This window comes from Lithobates pipiens, unplaced genomic scaffold (genome assembly GCF_037356315.1).
Source record: "Lithobates pipiens isolate NorthernLeopardFrog02 unplaced genomic scaffold, aLitPip1_a1.2 Scaffold_16, whole genome shotgun sequence".
Classification (NCBI taxonomy): Eukaryota; Metazoa; Chordata; class Amphibia; order Anura; family Ranidae; genus Lithobates; species Lithobates pipiens.
Genome location: NW_027507748.1, coordinates 41,781,564 through 41,802,357, shown reverse-complemented (window position 1 = coordinate 41,802,357; position 20,794 = coordinate 41,781,564). Strand labels below are relative to the sequence as shown.

The 20,794-nt window shown below is 44.5% G+C and overlaps 1 protein-coding gene across 1 annotated transcript in view; it reads left to right on the top strand.

The window, feature by feature from the left end:
- LOC143981730 (interferon-induced GTP-binding protein Mx2-like) overlaps positions 1–20,794 on the top strand; it is a 77,367-nt gene that overhangs the window by 41,699 nt on the left and 14,874 nt on the right. Inside the window, exons 11-14 of the mRNA XM_077479781.1 lie at positions 1,414–1,555; positions 7,928–8,086; positions 15,862–15,938; positions 20,370–20,594. Of these exons, the coding sequence (XP_077335907.1) occupies positions 1,414–1,555; positions 7,928–8,086; positions 15,862–15,938; positions 20,370–20,594 (603 nt within the window). The remainder of the gene's footprint in view (positions 1–1,413; positions 1,556–7,927; positions 8,087–15,861; positions 15,939–20,369; positions 20,595–20,794) is intronic.

The window sequence follows — 20,794 nt, the reverse complement described above, 5'->3', positions numbered from 1 at the left end:
AAATGAAATACACTAACTATCTAATACTAATCTAGCTGTAAAAAAAATTATTTCTTAGTTGTGCGAATAGATGGATATTAGGAATTATGCTTCCAGTCAAGCCTGTGAGCAGGCAACTCAATCACCATATCTTGAAGTCCATGGTCTGTGCAAGTCCATTCAATCACCTCTATCTCCTCTCTGCTCAAAACTCAAAACATCTGGTTGATAGAATATGCTATATGGACAACATTTTTGAACACCTAACTATTACACCTACCACTCTGCCCAAAAGTAAGTGAAATTCCCCTCCAAATTGAACTCTAAGTAAGGGGCACTGTTAATGCTTCAGCATACAAATTACATTGTATGCCGCGTACACACGAGCGGACTGTATGGCGTACTTAGTCCGTCAAAACACATTTCAGCGGACAATCCGCTCGTGTGTGGGCTTCAGCTGACTTTTTCAGCGTGCAGTCCGGAGTACTAAGTATTTCGTTTTTTTCAAAATTCTGTCCGTCGTACTTTGGTTTCAGCGGACAATGCGTTCGTCAGTATGCTAGTTCGACAGACTAAGAATGGCGCATGCTCAGAAAGGATTTACACGGCGGAAGGGTGCTTTGCTGTGTCTTGGACTTCCTATTTCTAGTCCCGTCGTACGTGCTGTACACGTCATCGCGCAAGCTTTCGACGGACTGTTTGGGTATCCGTGTGTGGTCAAGTCCGTTCAGTGGAAAGTACGACGGACTGTCTGTCGGATTGTATGACGAACTAAGTACGCCATACAGTCCGCTCGTGTGTACGCGGCATTAGACAACTGTACTTCCAACCTTGTGGGAACAGTTTGGGGAAGGCCCTTTTCTTTTCCAGCATAATGGTGTCCCTGTGTACAAAGCCAACTCCATAATGAGCTTAATGAATACGTTTAGTGTGGAGAAACTTGAGTGGCCTGCACAGAGTCATGACCTCAAGCCTACCGCACACCTTAGGGATGAATTGGAACACCAATTATGAGCCAGGTCTTCTTGTTTACCTTAGGACTTTTCCTTAAAAATTTTGAATGAGAAAAATTCCCGGAGGCAGACTTTGAAATCTTGTGGAAAGCCCCCCCCCCCCCCCCCCCCTCTGGAGAGTACAAGCTGTTATAGCCACAATGAGAGGCCAACTCTGTGTTAATGCCGATGGTTTTGGAATGGGATGTCCAACAATCTATTACAGGTGTAATAGTCAGGTGTCCACAAACATTTGGCTATATAGTTGGGAAGCTTAACTTTTTTTTTTAAATGGTGAAAGTGAAGGGCGGCCTCAGTTTATACTTGACATGAGGGTCCTGTGACTTGTTAGCTCCACTTCTGCTCTCCTGTATATATTATATTAGAACATCTGCAAAGTCAATGCCATTTGATATGTTTCTATCTATCCTTTTTCTAACAGAAAATTAATCACTTTGGAGAGGAACTTAAAAAATCCGTTCATGGGGAGGATGAGGTCAGCAAAGGAAATTTAAAGCTTTTCACCAGCATGCGAAGGCTCTTTAATACCTGGGAAAGAAGTCTCAAAGACTCAGCTGAACTATGTAAGCGCACAAAAACAACATTATTTAAAGAAAAAAATGTTTTTCATTTGTTATTGTTTGCCTGAAAATAATTTTTGATAGCATTTATGCTTATAGGATTATACATTACAGATTTGTGTGTCAAATTGGCATTCTAGCAGGACACTTGCTGCAAGACACTAATTTAGAGCCACCTACCTGTATATTATTAAAGCATATTCTATAATAATATATAGTATGATATATAAAATGGTATAAAAGCAACAAAACTGTTGGAACAGAGTGTAGGTTCCTTGTGGTGCCGGTGTTGGCCTTCCAACTGATTCCTGTAGAACCCCTTGGATCCTTATCCAGGGCTGTTCCTCCAATTCTTAAAAAAAAACAAAAAACTCCACTTTGTTAAAAACTTCAGCTTTTTGGCCACACCCCTTCATCTGCCACCCTCTGCCTCTCAAAGCCCCCTCCTTCTCCAGCATGTATTATTAACCTCCTCACGTCTGCGCTATAGCCGAATGACGGCTACAGTGCGGACCTACATTGCCGGGACGCCATCATATGACGTCCTCCAGTGCAAGAGCTGCGTGCGTGCCCCCTGAATCAATGAGACTCGGCTGATCAGAGTAAGGGGCTGGAGGAAGAGCCACAGACACCTCATCTGTAAACAACCAGTACCGCCTGCCAGTGCCCACCAGTGCATATCAGAGCCACCAATCAGTGCCCACCAGTGCCACCGCCACCTATCAATGCCCATCAGTGCCTCATCATCAGTGTCACCTACCAGTGCCCATTGCTACCACCCATAAAAAACCCAGCAGTGATTAAATGCCACCAAAAGAAAGCTCTATTTGTGGAGAAAAAAATGATAACAATTAAATTTGGATACAGTGTTGCATGACCACTCAATTGTCATTTAAAGTGTGACAGCGCTGAAAATTGGTCTGGGCAGGTAGGGGGTTTAAGTGCCCGGTAAGCATGGGCGTCCGCAGGTAGGGGCAAGGGGGGTCAAGTGCCCCCCCCTGGAATCAGGGATCAGATCTTAAATTCAACATAGTTCCATCGCTATTGGAGTGCGGGCAGCCCCCACCCATGTGCAACCCACCAGTGGGGTGACACCATCAAGGTTTTTTCAAGCCCCCCTATCAGTGTAGTGTGACTGCGGGCTCTTTACCCTGCTCAGTCCAGCAGAGAACTCGACGACGCTGTGACAGGAGAAAGGCGAGCTGCGGGATATCAGAGGTTTCCCCTGGTCGCCCCCCCTTTCTCCTGTCTGGGAGAAGAGATGATGGCTCTCACCAGATTCCCCTGCCAGCTTCCTGCCCGTGACGTTCCTTCCCTGTTGGCCATAACTGAGGGCCAATCAGAGGAGACTAGGAGAGGAGAGCATCATGGGACATGTAATCCCAAAGATTGGCGGCCCCATTTTCCACGGGGAGGAGGCTACAGCTCGATCAAGAGAGAGGTTTAGAGACTGCAACTGGAAAAAAGCTGAGGGAGAGAGTGCTACAGGAAAAAGGACGAGGAGTGTGCTGGGCAAAAGCCAGAGAGAGAGCCACGCTGCCCAGCGCCACCAGAGCGAGAGCTACACTGCCCCGTGCGAACAGAGAGCACCATGCTGTCCAGCGCCACCAGAGAGAGCCACGCTGCCCAGCACCGCCAGAAAGAGAAAGATTGGGCCACTGCCAGGGTACAGACATGCTAGACTACTGGCCAGAGTCGCCCCCGGAGAACCCAGAGTGAGCGATCGTCCAGCCAGAGGGATCACTGCTGTAGTTTGGCTGGGTCTGGTAAGAGGTTCTGTTGGCTATTATGCATTACTTATCCTAGGGATTGTACTACGTCTGCAGCCTCTGACCACGATAATGTGATAATGACATTGTCGAAAATGGGTGACCCTAAAATTATGCCCCCCCCTGAAAAAAGTTCTGCGGACGCCCATGCCGGTAAGGAAGTGGTTAAAAAAATGCTTTTGCTGCTGCAGTATTTTAGCTTGTCCAATAACATCACCAGTAAGGATGAGCACAGGCGTGTTTGCGACCGCACGTGCAGAGCGCTTATCACAAGCAGTGAGTCATTTTCCCGATCCACGGATGTAGAGATTGGGAAATGTCCCACTGCCTGGGATTAGCGCTGTGCAGTGCCAACGTCCTGGAAGGCTCTGCATGTGTGGTTGCAAACCAGCCTGAGCTCATCCTTAATCACCAGTACTACCTCCTTCTCAGTGTCTCTCTCTCAACCTGTGTCTGAATCCTCTGAGGTCACCAGTTCTAGGCGCCCTCAGAAAGTCCCAACCTGTTAAAACTTTTGTTACTGAAGGCTGTATTGTATGGTCACTGGTGTAATCAGGACAAATTGGTTACCCCTCCTAAGCATTTTGCTTAGCAGTAGCCTGTTGAGGAGGAGTTTCTTTAGAAAATGGGCCATTCCAGTTGTGGATCCAACCATTGTTTGGCCATAGCAGGGGATGGCTTGGTGGATCCTGTTTGATCAGTTCAACTCAAACTACACATTTCCACTTCTGAGACCCCTTCCTCATCTGTTTCACAGAATCAAAATGGAGGTCTTTTCGATGCTACTCGTGGCACCGAACAGGCTCAGGTGAGTGTGGTACTCAGATCTCATCAGACTCGGCAAACTGTACATGGGATATTTTGTTCCAAAGATCAACTTACCACTGTGCTTCACGGTCACTCATTTTATCTGATTGGATGTTGAAACTGAGGTCCCACAAGATAGGAGACTATCTAGCATCGCACTTGCAAAGAGTACTTTGTATGGTGCTAGGCAAGGAATTTATGGTTGAATATCATTTTTAATCAGAAACCACATAATATATAACAAAGGCACAATAGACATAAGGTGAAAAAGAAATGCACAATTCCCCACTTATAAGAAGGGGAGAAAAACATCAGGCCAGGCAAAGTCCCAAAAGAAAATACAATGTGTGACAACGAAAGCTAAAGCTAGAGTATAAACGACATAGCATAATTCTCATGAGACTCAAACATGAAGCTTCAGGTGAACTATACTTCTAGAAGAATCCAGTAAAATGCAGGAATGATACGTAAAATCAGACTGCCTACCCCTTTGCATGGAGAGGCTCAGTAAGGACGGGTCACTCAAATGCCTCTTGTACTTTAAACATGTACCTAATGAATTATGGATAAAAAAAAAAGGAAGAAGGGAAACATAGGAAATAGAGGAGAAAGATAGGGTAGGAACCTACATCCCAAAAATGAAATTCCTTGACTAGGAACATGCAAAGTACTCAGTCTGCTCTGGATCAACCTTTGGCTTTTAGTACCACCAGATCTCTGCCCTTCCAATTCACAGACCGCTTGCATCTCCTTTAGTGAAAGCATTCATCCAGGGTGTCACTCGCATAGATCCACCTATACACAGGGCTGTTTTTAAGGCAGGGCAAAAGGGGCAGCTGCCCTGGGCCCTGTCATTGTTGTGGGGCCCAAAGCAGCTGCTTTATACTTGCCAACTATCCTGGTTTAAATTCCCTCGCCCCTTGAGGTTTTAGTCCTGTCCTGTGTCCCAGATGACTCACATGGAGACCCTGTGTTTACATGTAAATTACCAGCATTCATATGTAAGTAGAGGCGGCCGGCAGCATTGATATGTATATCATGCCCCCCTGAGGTCATATCCACAGTAATCTCTAGCACAACCAATCAACAAGCAGAATTCATGTTCTGTAACCTCTAGCAACCAGTCAGTGAGCGGTAATGATACACTGAGACCTCTGGCAACCAATCGCAATAGCTGCCTGATCTGATTCAGTAAACTGATTTCAAGTCTAGCTGCTATTTATTGTATGTCTCAGAGCAGGTGGAGAGCGAAACTGCATGGGGAGAGGGCCCCCAAGAAAAATTTTGCCCAGGGTCCAATCAATATTAAAGATGGCCCTGCCTATACATAGAATCTCAACTTGGCTCTGTTGGCTCTCTTCAAAAGCCACTTTGAATCTATAGGAGAGATTCCTCTGTCTACTCTCACTCACAAGCTAGCTTTCCTTGTTGCCATCACATCTGCGAGGTGAGTGTCTGAGCTAGTGGCCTAATCATGTAAGAACCTTTTCTGGTCCTACACATGCCAGAGAAAAGGTCTTCAAGTCTTAGGCCTCCTTTCTATATAAAGTGGATCCTTCCTTTCTTCTTCATCAGGGCATCATCCTTCCATTTCTCTACCCTGCACTGGTTCATCGCTGATATCGGGGATATCAGTCTATTGTTTGCATGTGCTGTGAGCTGTTCGAGTTTATTTCTTGGTTATGGCTTTTTTCCAATGGAATGACTCCCTTTTGGTCATTTATGAAGGTCCCCGTAAGAGGCAGTATGCCTCTCCTTTCCCTATTGCTAGGTGGCTTAGATCAGTGGTTCTCAACCCTGTCCTCGCGTATCCCCAACAGGCCATGTTTGCAGGTTTTTCTTTATCTTGCACAGGTGCTTTAAATCAGAGTCAAAGGCTTGGTATTTTATCAGGAAGTCAAGGCCTGTGTTCATCCTAGGGGCTTCACAGGGACAACGGGATAGGTCTAAGCCCTTGTACACACGGTCGGAGATTCAGACGGAATGCGTCCTATCGGGCCGTTTTGTCGGATAATCCGACTGTGTGTCGTCTCCATCGGACTGTTTCCGTCGGAATATCCGACGGATCAAGTTTTCCAACTTGTCCGTAAAATTTTCCGACAACATGATCCGATCGGACATACTCCGATCATGCTCAGATCAAATTCCTAGACCAAAGCTATTGGCTACTAGCCTGAATGTAGTCCCGTCGTAACGAAATAACTTCATCATGTTATGTACAATTGGATTTTCCAACAACTTTGTCCGACCGTGTGTATGCAACAGTTTCGGACAAAATCCGTCAGACAAAATCCAACGGATTTGGTTGTCAGAATGTCTGACCGTGTGTACAAGGGCTTAAAGTGGTTCTAAAGGCTGAAGGTTTTCTTTTCCTTAATGCATTCTCTATATTAAAGGAGTTGTAAACCCCCAAGGTTTTTCACCCTAATACATTCTATGCATTAAGGTGAAAAACCTTCTGTGCTGCATCTGCCCCCAGAGCCCCCCCCCCCCCCCTTTTTCTTACCTGAACCTGATCATCCAGCAACGAGCATGAACCCAGCAACTTCAGTCGCTGTCTTCATTGGATAGATTGATAGCAGAAGGAGCCATTGGCTGTCAATCAAATCCAGTGACACAAGAGCAGGGGGCAGGGCTGAGTCCTGCTGTCTGTGTCTATGGATGCAGCAGTGGGACTCGTGAGCTCGCCCGCACAGGTGCCCCCAGGGAAAGCGGCTCTCTGTGGGGGCACCCGATAAAGAGGAGGAGCCAGGAGTGCTGTCGGGGCACCTCAGAAGAAGAGGATGGGGGCTGCTCTGTCTAAAACCCTTGCACAGAGCAGGCAAGTATGACATGTTTGTTATTTAAAAAAAAAACTTTACAATCACTGTAGGGTAAAAAAAAGACTTCTGAGTACAGCATCCCCCACTCCTTATACTTACCTGAGCCCGATTTTGATCCAGCGATGTGCACAAGAGCAACGTCTCTCTCTGCTCTCTCCCTCCTAATAGGCTCAGAGACAGCAGCAGTGAGTGGGGCCGAGCCACACTCTGTATGTCAATGGACACACAGAGCGTGGCCCGCAGGAGTGTCACCATAGCAAGCGGCTTGCTATGGTGGGCACTCGGCAGAGTGGGTCCCAAGAAGACCATTGCACAGAGCAGATAAGTATGACATGTTTGTTATTTAAAAATATATATATATATATATATATATATATATATATATATATACAATCATTTGACAATGTGGTTACCTTTGAAATATTTTACCGCACATGATACATATTATTCACATTAATATTCTAAAATGTTGTTCAATGATTTTTAATTGAGATTTAGGCTGCTTTCACACTGGGGCGGTATTCAGGCGTTACAGCGTTAAAAATAGCGCCTGTGTAGCGCCTGAAAAAAAACGGCCCCTTTAACTCCAGTGTGAAAGCAGGAGGGCTTTCACACTGGGGTGGTGCGCTGGCAGGACACTGAAAAAAGTCCTGCTAGCCGCATCTTTGGAGCGGTGAAGGAGCGGTGTATTCACCGCTCCTATACCGCTCCTACCCATTGAAATCAATGGGACAGCGCGGCAATACCGCCAGCAAAGCGCCAGCAAAGCGCCGCTGCAGCGACGCTTTGCGGGCGGGTTTAACCCTTTTTCGGCCGATAGCGGGGGTTAAAACCACCCCGCTAGCGCCCGCAGACCGCCGCTAAAACGACGGTAAAGCGCCGCTAAAAATAGCGGCGCTTTACCGCCAACGCCCGCACCTCCCCAATGTGAAAGCAGCCTAAGAGAAGAAAAATCTGCAACTGTACTTCATTTTCAGATGCTGAGGACCTGAGAGATGACATAAAGGTCTATGAGGAGCAGCACAGAGGCCGAGAGATGACAGGCTTTGTAAATTTCAGAACATTTGAAAATATTGCCAAGAAGCAAATCCAGACATACGAAGAGCCAGCGATTATGAAGCTGAATGAAGTAACTGGTAAGAACACAGTCCTGTTTATTGATGGGAAAGAGGCCTTTGATCTCACAATAAATGTGTTACTTGGTGAAGTAGGAAATGAATCACTTTTCTCAAAAACCTTTCCTTCAAAGGGCCATTTCACACTAGTGATCCTGTTGTTGATGCTTTCTCCTTATAGAGGGAAAAGAGGAAAATACTCTTCTGTTTCCATGTGTTGCTCCCTTGCTAGCTGGATGAGTGAGAAGTCAGTCCCTTTCTGGGGAGTGCTTCCGGAATGTATCCACGGCGCTCCACTTTTGCCACATTTAGTTATGTTACAGACTTATTCCAAAATGGATTAAATTCATTATTTTCCTCAAAATTCTACAAACAATACCCCATAATGACAACGTGAAAGAAGTTTGTTTGAAATCTTTACAAATTTATTAAAAACAAAACAAAAAATCCCATGTACATAATTATTCAGAGCCTTTGCCATGACTCTCAGAATTTATCTCAGGTGCATCCTGTTTCCACTGATCATCCTTGAGATGTTTCTACAACTTGATTGGAGTTCACCTGTGGTAAATTTAGTTGATTAGACATGATTTAGAAAGGCACACACCTGTCTATATAAAGTCCAACAGTTAAAGAGGAAGTAAACCCTGATGGGTTTACTTCCTCTTTCATTCCCTGTAAAGGCAAAGCATAATGGACTACTATGCATCGCATAGTAGTCCATTATGTGTCACTTACCTGACACAGGAGCCAGCGAAGTCACCGCTGTCCCCTGTAGTTCCGAGCGTCCATCTTCTTGGTGGGTCTCCGTGGGTCTTGCTGCTCCGGCACTGTGATTCGCCGGAGCAGCAATGACGTCACTCCTGCGCATGCGCACGGGAGCCGAGACTTGCGGCATTGCCGCCATCGACGATGCCCCGCTCAGTGCGCCTGCGCGCCGCTGTCTACGGCGCATGCGCCGTAGATAGCGGTGCCCGTCTTCGGGCAAATATCTCCTAAACCGTATAGGTTTGGGAGATATTTCTTGGACCTACAGGTAAGCCTTAATCTAGGCTTACCTGTAGGTCAAAGTGGTTTGTAAGGGTTTACAACCACTTTAACAGTGCATGTCAGAGCACAAACCAAGCCATAAAGTCCAAGGAATCATCTGTAGACCTCCGAGACAGGATTGTATCGAGGCAAAGATCTGGGGAGGGGTAAAGAAACATTTCTGCTGCATTGAAGGTCCCAATGAGCACAGTGGCCTCCATCATCCATAAATGGAAGACGTTTGGAAACACTAGGACTCTTCCTATAGCTAGCCGCCCGGCCAAACTGAGGGAGTAAGGGAGGTGACCAAGAACCCGATGGTCACTCTGACTGAGCTCCAGCATTTCTCTGTGGAGAGGAGAACATTCCAGAAGAACAGCCATCTCTGCAGCACTCCACCAATCAGGCCTGTATGGTACAGTGGCCAGATGGAAGCCATTCCTCAGTAAAAGGCACATGACAGTCGGCCTGGAGTTTGCAAAAAAGCACCTAAAGCACTCAGACCATGAGAAACAAAATGTTCTGGTCTGATGAAACAGATTGAACTCTTTGGCCTGCATGACGGGCATCATGTCTGGAGGAAACCAGGCACAGCTCATCACCTGGCCAATGCCATGCCTAAAGTGAAGCGTGGTGGCAGCATCATGCTTTGGGGATGTTTTTCAGTGACTAGTCAGGATCAAGGGAAAGATGAATGCAGCAATATACAGAGACCTCATTGATAAACTTCCTCCAGAGCGCCCTGGACCTCATTCTGGGGTGAAGGTTCATCTTTCAACAGGACAACAACCCTAAGCACTCTGTAAATGTCCTTGAGTGGCTCAGCCAGAGCTCAGACTTGAACCCGATTGAACATCTCTAGAGAGAGCTGAAAATGGCTGGGCAACGATGCTCCCCATCCAACCCGATGGAGCTTGAGAGGTCCTGAAAAGAATAGGTGTGCCAAGCTTGTAGCATCATTCTCAAGACCTGAGGTTGTAACTGGTGGCAAAGGTGCTTCAACAAAGTATTGAGCAAAGGCTGTGAATACTTATGTATGTGGGATTTTTTTATTTTTAATAAATTTGCAAATATTTCAAACAAACTTCTGTCAGGTTGTCATTATGGGGTATTGTTTGTAGAATTTTAAAGAAAATAATAAATTTAATCCATTGTGGAAAACGTGAAGGGCTGTGAATACTTTCTGGATGCACTGTACATTCTTACAGCATTTCCTTCAACAAGGAGCAATGGCTCACTCATTTAGCCAGCAAGGGATTAACCCATGGAGGTATGTGAGAATATTTTTCTCAATTTTTTAGGGATCCTGTTGCTGGGAGTTCTACCGTAGTGGCCATAATGCAGTATTTTTCAGCAAAATGCCACGTTATGGCCACCAGATGGAGCTGATGATCGTAGAAATACACATATTACGCAGCTTTACCTCCCTTCATGACCAACACATTTATTTATTTTTTGCGATACGGCACTGCGTTATTTTAACTGACAATTGCGCAGTTTGGGTCTCCAGCAACTGATAAAGACTCCCACGCATGGGTCAGGACACACCCTGGATCTCATTTTCAAACAGAACATTGACGTCAACATACTCGACAACATAACTCTGCCATGGACGGATCACCACGCCATGAAATTCAAAATCGCTACCAACATCACCCACGAAAAACGGAAACCTGTAACAACAATGCACTGGACCAGAGCACATAAAAAACTGTACTCCGAATCCTTCAAAACCACTCTATCCAACAAGATAACTACAATAACCTTAAACCACTCTACGGAGGAAACACTCAACTCCCTGAACAAGGCATTACTGCAATCAGCAGACTCGGTAGCTCCAAAACGCAGGGCTCTCATCAGGAAGAAAAACTCTGGATGGTTTAATAGCTCACGCTCGCTACTAAAGCAAGAACGCAGAAGAGCGGAAAGAACATGGAGAAGAAATCCCAGCGAGGAAAACCACTTTAACTACAAAGGTATCACAGAGAATTATCGGAAAGCAATCTTTAAAGCCAAAAAGGACCACTTCTCATATACAATCTCAACGGCCGCAAACCAACCACGGGAACTGTTTAAACTGGTCAATCAATCAATGAATCCAGTGTGCCTAGAACCCCAGAAAGCGAATCCCAGGATTACTGTGACAAACTGTCGGATTTTTTCATCGATAAAGTCAAAACCATCAGGGAAACAATTTGTCAGAAGAAAACATCCAACCTCAGCCAGCAAATACACAAAGAGGATGTCTGCACCAACATACCGCAACCGCCAAAATTTTCACTAACCCCAATTACCGCAGACACCGCAAAAAACATCATTAATAAACTGCGTGAAAGTACCTCACCAATTGACATCATCCCCACAAAACTACTGAAAGAATGCTCTGACATCGTGGCTCCAACCATAACCCACCTCATAAACCGATCATTCCACAAAGGGATTGTTCCCAGCATCCTCAAACAAGGCATCGTCAAACCTCTACTCAAGAAACCAAACCTGGACCCTCAGGACCCAAACAACCGTAGGCCAATTACAAGCCTCAACACCATTTCTAAGATCATGTAGAAAGCTGTAGTACATCAGCTACAACTCGACCTGGATACTCACAAACTCCTGGACCCGCTGCAATCAGGCTTCCGCCCGGGTCATGGAACAGAAACAGCACTCCTTAAGATTTGGGACGACGCCCTCGAAGCAGCGGATGACGGAAAGCCGTGTCTCCTCGTACTGCTAGACCTAAGCGCAGCGTTTGATACAGTAGACCACAATACTCTACTCGTCCACCTCACAAAAGTAGCCGGAGTCCAAGACATAGATCTCCAATGGTTCGCGTCCTTCCTAGGAAATTGGTCACTGACAGTGAAACTAGGAAAATTCCTCTCTGAATTCAGGGCAGTCACCTGTGGAGTCCCTCAAGGCTCTCCTTTGTCACCCGTTCTCTTCAACATTTACATTCGCCCACTCCTTCAAATCATCAGATGCTCAGATCTCTGCTTCCACTTACGCTGACGACACGCAACTTTATTTCCGGATCAATGGAAAAAAAGATCAACAACAACAACTTGAAAACTGCCTCAAATCAATAGAGGACTGGATGACCACCAACTCCCTCCAACTCAACGAATCAAAGACAGAGCTTCTTATCTTACACCCAAATCATAATCCCGCAACCAAAACCTCCTGGTCTCCACCCACCGTCTTTGGGCAGACTATCTCCCCAAAAACCAAGGCCAAGAGTGTCGGGGTTATTTTAGACGTACAAATGTCAATGGATGTGCAAATAGGAGCAGTAGTCGGTGGATCTCACCATCTGCTACACATGCTTCGCAGACTCATCCCTTTTATCCCAAAGAATGACAAAGCAGTGGTAGTTGGAACAATCATTAATTCACGACTGGACTATGCAAACTCGCTTTACATAGGATTACCACAATATCAACTTGCGCAATTACAACTGATCCAAAACATGGCGGCAAGGCTGATAACAGGGAAAAAAACCCTGGGAATCCATCTCTCCTTCGCTGAGGAGTCTACATTGGCTAACCGTAAAAAATCGGATCACGTTCAAAACCCTCTGCCTCACCCACAAATGCGTGCATAGAGAAGCTCCTCAATACCTAATGGAGAAAATAAATCATTACACACCAAACCGCAGTCTTCGATCAGCCAACAAAAACCTCCTCCTCGTGCCCAAAGCCCGGTATAAATCCAAGGGGGATCGGAGATTCGCTGTCCAAGGGCCACGGCTATGGAATGCTCTACCAATCAACATCCGCCTGGAAGAAAAGCACTTGGCTTTTAGGAAAAAACTCAAGACCTTCCTATTTTAGCAGATGATCAAAGCTCGCCACAGCGCCTAGAGGCGATTCAGTTCGCATTGTGCGCTATACAAGTATTTCATTCATTCAGTTGTGCGACGCTGTACCCAAATAAAATTGATGTCCTATTTTTTCCCACAAGTAGAGCTTTCTTTTGGTGGTATTTAATAACCTCTGCGGTTTTTATTATTTGCGCTATAAACAAAAAAAGACCGACAATTTTGAAAAAAATACAATATTTTTTACTTTCTGCTATAAAACATATCCAATAAAATGTCTTCATCAATTTAGGCCAATATATATTCTGCTACATATTTTTGGTAAAAAAAATCCCAATAAGTGTATATTGATTGGTGTACGCAAACATTATAGCGCCTACCAACTATGGGATATATTTATGGAATTTTTACTTAATTTTATACTAGAAATAGTGGCGATCAGCGACTTATAGTGGGACTCCAATATTGTGGCAGATAATCGGACACAAACTGACACGTTTGACACTTTGTAGGAACCAGAACCCTCTTCCACTGCCGATCACTTTAATCGGCGGTGGAAGAGGACCCCCCTCCCGGCACGCTCTGGTGTCCACCGTCACTTAACAGAGCCCTCAGTAGCAGCGAAGGCGATCGGATCCTTTCCTTAGCCTGACATAGAGACGAGGGAGGGGAAGATGGCCTCCCACCCCTCTCCATATCACTTCAAGGCAGAAGCGACCTATTTTTTTAAATGACAACATTTTGTTTTTTTATTGCATTTTAGTGTAAATATGAGATCTGAAGTCTTTTTGAACCCCAGATCTCATATTTAAGAGGTCCTGTCATTCTTTTTTTCTATTACAAGGGATGTTTACATAGGAATAAAAGTGACACTTTTTTTTTATTATTTAAAGGACAGTGTAAAAATAAAAAATGAAAAGTAAAAAAATAATAAATAAGACATTTTTTTTTTTCAAATCCCGCTGAGCTCACGTGCAGAAGTGAACGCATACATGAGTAGCACCCGCATATGAAAATGGTGTTCAAACCACACATGTGAGGTAGTGCCGCGATCGGTAGAGCAAGAGCAATAATTCTAGCCTCTCTGTAACTCAAAATATGCAACCTGTAGAATTTTTTAAACGTCACCTATGGAGATTTTTAAGGGTAAAGGGTTTGTCGCCATTCCACGAGTGGGCGCAATTTTGAAGCGTGACAAATTGGGTATCAATTTACTTGCCATAACATTATCTTTCATAATAATATAAAAAAAAATTGGGCTAACTTTACTGTTTTCTTATTTTTTTATTCAAAAAGTGTATTTTTTCTGAAAAAGTGCGCTTGTAAGACCGCTGCGCAAATACGGTGTGACAGAAAGTATTGCAACGACCGTCATTTTATTCTCTAGGGTGTTAGGAAAAAAATTATAATGTTTGGGGTTCTAAATAATTTTCTAGCAAAAAAAGTTTTTAACTGTAAACAACAAATCTCATGGTCCTTAACCAGTTCCCAACCGGCACACGACGATGTACGTTGGCAGAATGGCATGGGCAGGCAAACTGGCGTACAGGTACGTCCAGTTGAAATTGCCGCCCTGCCATTGCGCGCATGCCGGTCGGGACCCCCGTGATTCCGCTCGCGGGTCCCGCAGACTCGACCGCCACAGGGATACCCACGATCGTCTCACGGGGAGGCTGAACGGGGAGATGCCGATGTAAACAGCATCTCCCTGTTCTGCCTAGCAACAAGTGAGACTGATCTCTGCTCCATGTGATTGGAGCAGAGATCAGTGTTCACTAAGACAAAGCCCAGCCCCCCACAGTTAGTAACACGCCCCTAGGACACACTTAACCCCTACACTGCCTCCTAGTGGTTAACTCCTTCACTGCCAGTGTCATTTACACAGGAATCAATGCATTTGTATAGCACTGATTGCTGTATAAATGACAATGGTCCCAAAAATGTGTCAAAAATGTCCAATGTGTTGGCCATAATGTCGCAGTCACAATAAAAATCGCTGATCGCCGCCATTTCTAGTAAAAAAAAATTATCAATAAAAATGCCATAAAACTATCCCCTATCTTGTAAACGCCATAAATTTTGCGCAAACCAATCAATAATTGCTTATTGCGATTTTTTTTTTTTTTTACCAAAAATATATAGAAGGATACGTATCGGCCTAAACTGAGGAAAAAATTATTTTTTTTAGATATTTTTGGGGGATATTTATTATAGCAAAAAGTTAAAAATAATGCGTTTTTTTTTTTCAAAATGATCGCTCTTTTTTTGTTTATAGCGCAAAAACTAAAAACCGCAGGGGTGATCAAATACCACCAAAAGAAAGCTCTATTTGTGGGGAAAAAAGGACGTAAATTTTGTTTTGGAGCCACGTCGCACGATCGCGCAATTGTCAGTTAACGCAGTACCTAATCGCAAAAAGTGGTCTGGTCTTAAGCCAGCAAAATGGTCCGGTCTGTGTGGTTAATAAAATGGAGGCATCGACAACAGGAATGAAGAGACTCTGCCACTTTCATTAAAACAGTATAGCTCCCAACTATCCCTAATTTCGAGGGACTGTCCCTCTGTTCCCCATTCCTCCTCATTTTGGTCTGATCCATATAGTATAGTTGTATATAAAATGCATTATTTATCTTTCATAAGTGTTTCCCAGTGTAAAACCTTTCATCCAATTTCAAAATTGCTGCATTTGTAAATTTCAAAAGCAAATATAAAGGAAAAGTAGTGGTAAAGGATTAGTGGTAAAAAAGCGCTTGTAGGTTTAACCAATAGTTTATTTTGTATAATTCTCCTTTAAGGCATCAGGGGCTGTGTCCTATGCCTACATACTTTTGCTAATAGGTGTCCCTTATTTCCATCAAAAAAAAGTTGGGAGTTATGCTGTATCGCACTAAAGTTACAATTTTCTTTTATTCACAGTTCTCTTTTCTGTTATTTGTTTCTTTTTTCTTAGAGCTGGTCCGAAAATATTTCGACAAAATCGCTTTGAGGCATTTTGAGCAGTTCCCCAATCTTTACAGAAATGCGAAGGTAAGCCTGATTGTAAATACAACTATTGAATCTTCACCTTTTATAAACGGGTTATATAACAAATTATTATTCCCAGCGCTCTCCTTAAAGTGTAACTCCTCTTTTGTGGACAAAAAATAAAAATATTGATGCCTACCCTTTTAGAATTAATTACCCAAAAAATGAAATTCCTGTTGCAGGGGGTGCCTAAAATTCTACTTGTATCTCTATAGTGCAGATATACACTATATTGCCAAAAGTATTGGGACACGTCTGCCTATACACTCACATGAACTTTTTTGGGCATCCCAATAACTTTATATAACAGTATGACTGTATGTAAAAAGAAAAATTATGAAAACAAAAACAAATTTTATTTAATTTCTTAATTTTCTAAAAAAAATATGGAAAAAATTACAACTTGAAAAAACTCGCCATGCCTCTAATGCCTTGTACACACGGTCGGACATTCCGACAACAAAATCCATCAGATTTTTTCCAACGGATTTTGTGCCAAACTTGTCTTGCATACACAAGGTAGGACAAATTTGTCCGAAAATTTGATCGTTCTTAACGAGGTGATGTACAACACGTACGTCGGGACTATAAACGGGCCAGTAGCCAATAGCTGTGGTCTCTTAATTTATTCTGAGCATGCGTGGCACTTTGTCCGTCAGAATTGTCTACACACGATCCTGCTCTCAAACTTTGTGTCAGAAATTCCGATGGAAAATGTTTCCGTCAGAAAGTTCGACCGTGTGTACAGGTCATAACTGAATACCTTGGCCTGTCTACTTTCCAAAAAGGAGTCGTTTGGGGGGTATTTGTATTGTCCTGGGATTTTAGGGCCTCAAAAAATTAGGTTGTCGGTACATCAGGACTGATCAATTCTCAAATATATATATCTATATATACACACAGTATCTCACAAAAGTGAGTACACCCCTCACATTTTTTGTAAATATTTTATTCTATCTTTTCATGTGACAGCACTGAAGAAATGACACTTTGCTACAATGTAAAGTAGTGAATGTACAGCTTGTATAAGCCCTTGTACACACAGTCGGAGATTCCGACAACCAAATCCGTCGGAGTAATTCCGACGGATTAATTCCGGAAGAGGTCCGGAAGTGATGTTGCATACACACGGTTGGACTAAGTTGTCGGAAAATCCGATTGTACATAACGTGATGACGTTATTTCATTAGGACGGGACTACGTTCAGGCTAGTAGCCAATAGATTTGGTCTAGGAATTTGATCTGAGCATGCGTGGCACTTTGTCCGTCGGAGTAGGCTACACATGATCAGAGTATGTCCGAACGGAGCATTTTGACGAAAAATTTTACCGGCATTTTGGAAAAGTTGGTCCGTCGGATATTCTGACGGAAACAGTCCGATGCAGACCACACACAGTTGGAATATCCGACAAGACGGTCCGATAGGAAACATTCCGTCGGAATCTCCGACCGTGTGTACAAGGGCTATCAGTGTAAATTTGCTGCCCACTCAAAAAAATTCAACACACAGCCATTAACCATTTAACAACCAGCCCATAGCCGAATGACGGCTTCAGGGCGGTTGCTTAACTCCCCTGGGGGGTGCACGCAAGAACATTCGTGACTGCCGGGTCCAGAGGTAAAATGGCGGAGCGATCACATGTAAACAAACCGGCGTGATTTCCGGTTCCTTCCTCCCCTCTCCATCCAGTGTGAGCGGAGAGGGGAGAGATCGGTGGCAGCAGCACTGTGGGCTGCATGTGTAGTGCCCACAGCGCTGCTCGGTGACAGATCCAGTAGACATACAAATTCTACCAGCATTGCTGCAGAGGTTGAAGGGGTGGGGGGGGTCAGCCTGTCAGTGCTCAGACGATACGCCGCACACTGCATCAAATTGGTCTGTATGGCTGTCATCCCAGAAGGACGCCTCTTCTAAAGATGATGCACAAGAAAGCCCACAAACAGTTCGCTGAAGACAAGCAGACTAAGGACATGGATTACTGGAACCGTGTCCTGTGGTCTGATGAGACCAAGATAAACTTATTTGGTTCAAATGGTGTCAAGTGTGTGTGGCGGCAACCAGGTGAGGAGAACAAAGACAAGTGTGTCTTGTCTACAGTCAAGCATGGTGGTGGGAGTGTCATGGTCTGGGGCTGCATGAGTGCTGCCGGCACTGGGGAGCTACAGATCATTGAGGGAACCATGAATGCCAACATGTACTGTGACATACTGAAGCAGAGCATGATCCCCTCCACTCAGAGACTGGGCCGCAGGGCAGTATTCCAACATGATAATGACCCCAGACACACCTTCAAGACGACCACTGCCTTGCTAAAGAAGCTGATGGTAAAGGTGATGGACTGGCCAAGCATGTCTCCAGACCTAAACCCTATTGAGCATCTGTGGGGCATCCTCAAACGGAAGGTGGAGGAGCGCAAGGTCTAACATCCACCAGCTCTGTGATGTCCTCATGGAGGAGGGGAAGAGGACTCCAGTGGCAACCTGTGAAGCTCTGGTGACCTCCATGCCCAAGAGGGTTAAGGCAGTGCTGGAAAATAATGGTGGCCACACAAAATATTGACACTTTGGGCCCAATTTGGACATTTTCACTTAGGGGTGTACTCACTTTTTTTGCCAGCAGTTTAGACATTAATGGCTGTGTGTTGTGTTATTTTGAGGGGACAGCAAATTTACACTGTTATACAAGCTGTACACTCACTACTTTACATTGTAGCAAAGTGTCATTTCTTCAGTGTTGAAATGACACTTTGATAGAAATGATAGAAGAAAATATTTACAAAAATGTGAGGGGTGTACTTACTTATACTGTATACACCAGGGGTAGGCAACTTGCGGCACGCAAAGCCTCTTTTGCCGGCACCCGACTCCCTCCCCAACAGCAGAGCAGTGCAGGGAAGTGTCAGTGAGTTGTTAATGCATTCCAATCTCACAATTCCCCACCTGCACTGGGAAGGCACTGCGCCCCCACACAGTGTAAACAATGGGAAACATTGATTGGTTATCCAACCATGTTGTAGCTATTCACATATATGCAAATCGGATGCGTTTTGAACAACATCAGATTTGCATGGCGTGTGAATCAAACCGGTTTTCTATGGGAACGCATCTAAATCGTAAATCTGATCAGCTTTGAACACAAATTTGATAAAAAAAAAAAATACAGTGCGTTTGTCCCCCCAAACCATACCATGCTCCTTTGGGTCTGATATGGGTTTTAAGGGGAACCCCATGCAAAAATATATAACAAAAAAAAATCTGTGAGAACCCCCCCAAATCTATACCAGACCCCTAGATCTGGTATGGATTTGAAGGGAAACCGCCATGCCAAAATTAAAAGGAAAAATATGGCATGCCCCCTCCCCCCCAAGATCCATACCAGACCCTTATCTGAGCTTGCAGCCTGGCAGGCCAGGAAAGGGGGGGGGGGCGACCGAGTTGCCCACCACAAAGCACCTTGTTCCCATGTTGATGGGGAAAAGGGCCTCCTCCCCACAACCCTGGCCTTTAGTTGTAGAGGTCTGCAGGCAGGGGGCTTATCGGAATCTGGAAGCCCCCAGATCCTGCCCCCCCTATGTGAATAAGTACCAAAAGATGTGTAAAAAAAAAAGTAAAACACAGTGACAGTATGACAATTTTTTAACTTAAAAAAAACATAAACAATGTCCCTCGGTGTAGATCCATTGTCAATCACACCGCCCGCTGCCACCGCTGACCCAAAAAAGCTCAGTTTGTGCCGAAGGCTTCCACCACCTGCCTTCTCCACCGTCTGACAGCTCTTAAGTAGCTAAGGGGCGGGGCCACCCAGAGACATCACCCGGTGGCACCGCCTCCTTGTGACGTTATCGACCGGTGCATGCTGGGTCGGTGACATCACAAGGGGGCAGTACAAATCTACAGGCTCATAACACTCTAAAGAGGATTAGATCTGACATCATAGTGCTGAGGTTTAAAGTGGAACTTAACTGTATCTGAGCTCACAAACTGAAAGTGCTATTTAATTCATTTTTAAATATTCAAAGCAAACTCCTCCATCCATCCATGTCTCCATGCTTTACTTTGCTGAGAAATCACTTTAGAAACCCCCCTCCCCCTCTAGAATTTGTAGCCGTGCCCATCTTGAGTAAGATCATATGATTCATGTAGCATTTACTTCCTGAAATCCATTTGCCCTTAACTCAGGCATGCAGGCAGGAGGATGTGTTTAGCTGAGAGAGCCTGTCCTCCCCTCTTCCAGGAAAAAAAATGCCCTTGAAGACTCCTAGGGAATATGACATCGTTTTTGGCCTAGGCCAAAAACCAGGAAGCAAATATAGAAATGTAAAAAAAAAAAAGTTTAAAAGTTTAAAACAAGTAAATATAATATACCTTCTTATCTATTTACTAAGGCTAGGGATGAACAATAGCTTTAAGCTCTGCTCTCCTTTTTTTCAAAAGGGTAAGCTGGAAAATATTTGTGGAGACCAACAAAAAGAGGCCGAGAGCGTAATCCAAAACCAGTTCAGGATGGAGGATATCATCTACTGCCAGGACTCTCTATACGGGCGCTACCTAAAGGCTGCCCGCGAGGATGCCACTAAGTTTTGTTTCCAGAAAAAAACACAAGGCGACATGTACTTATCCATCGTGGAAATGAGTTACCATCTCCAAGCCTATTTCAAGGTGAGCATTCTATATGGGTCAGAAAAAGGCAAGGCTGGAGTCGTTTATGGCAATGTTTCTCAACTCCAGTCCTCAAGGCCCCCAACAGGTCTTGTTTTCAGGATTTCCCCCAGATGAAACAGCTGGGGTAATTACTAAAGCAGTGAAGCTGATCAAATCACATGTGCAAAATAATGGAAAGCCTGAGAATATGACCTGTT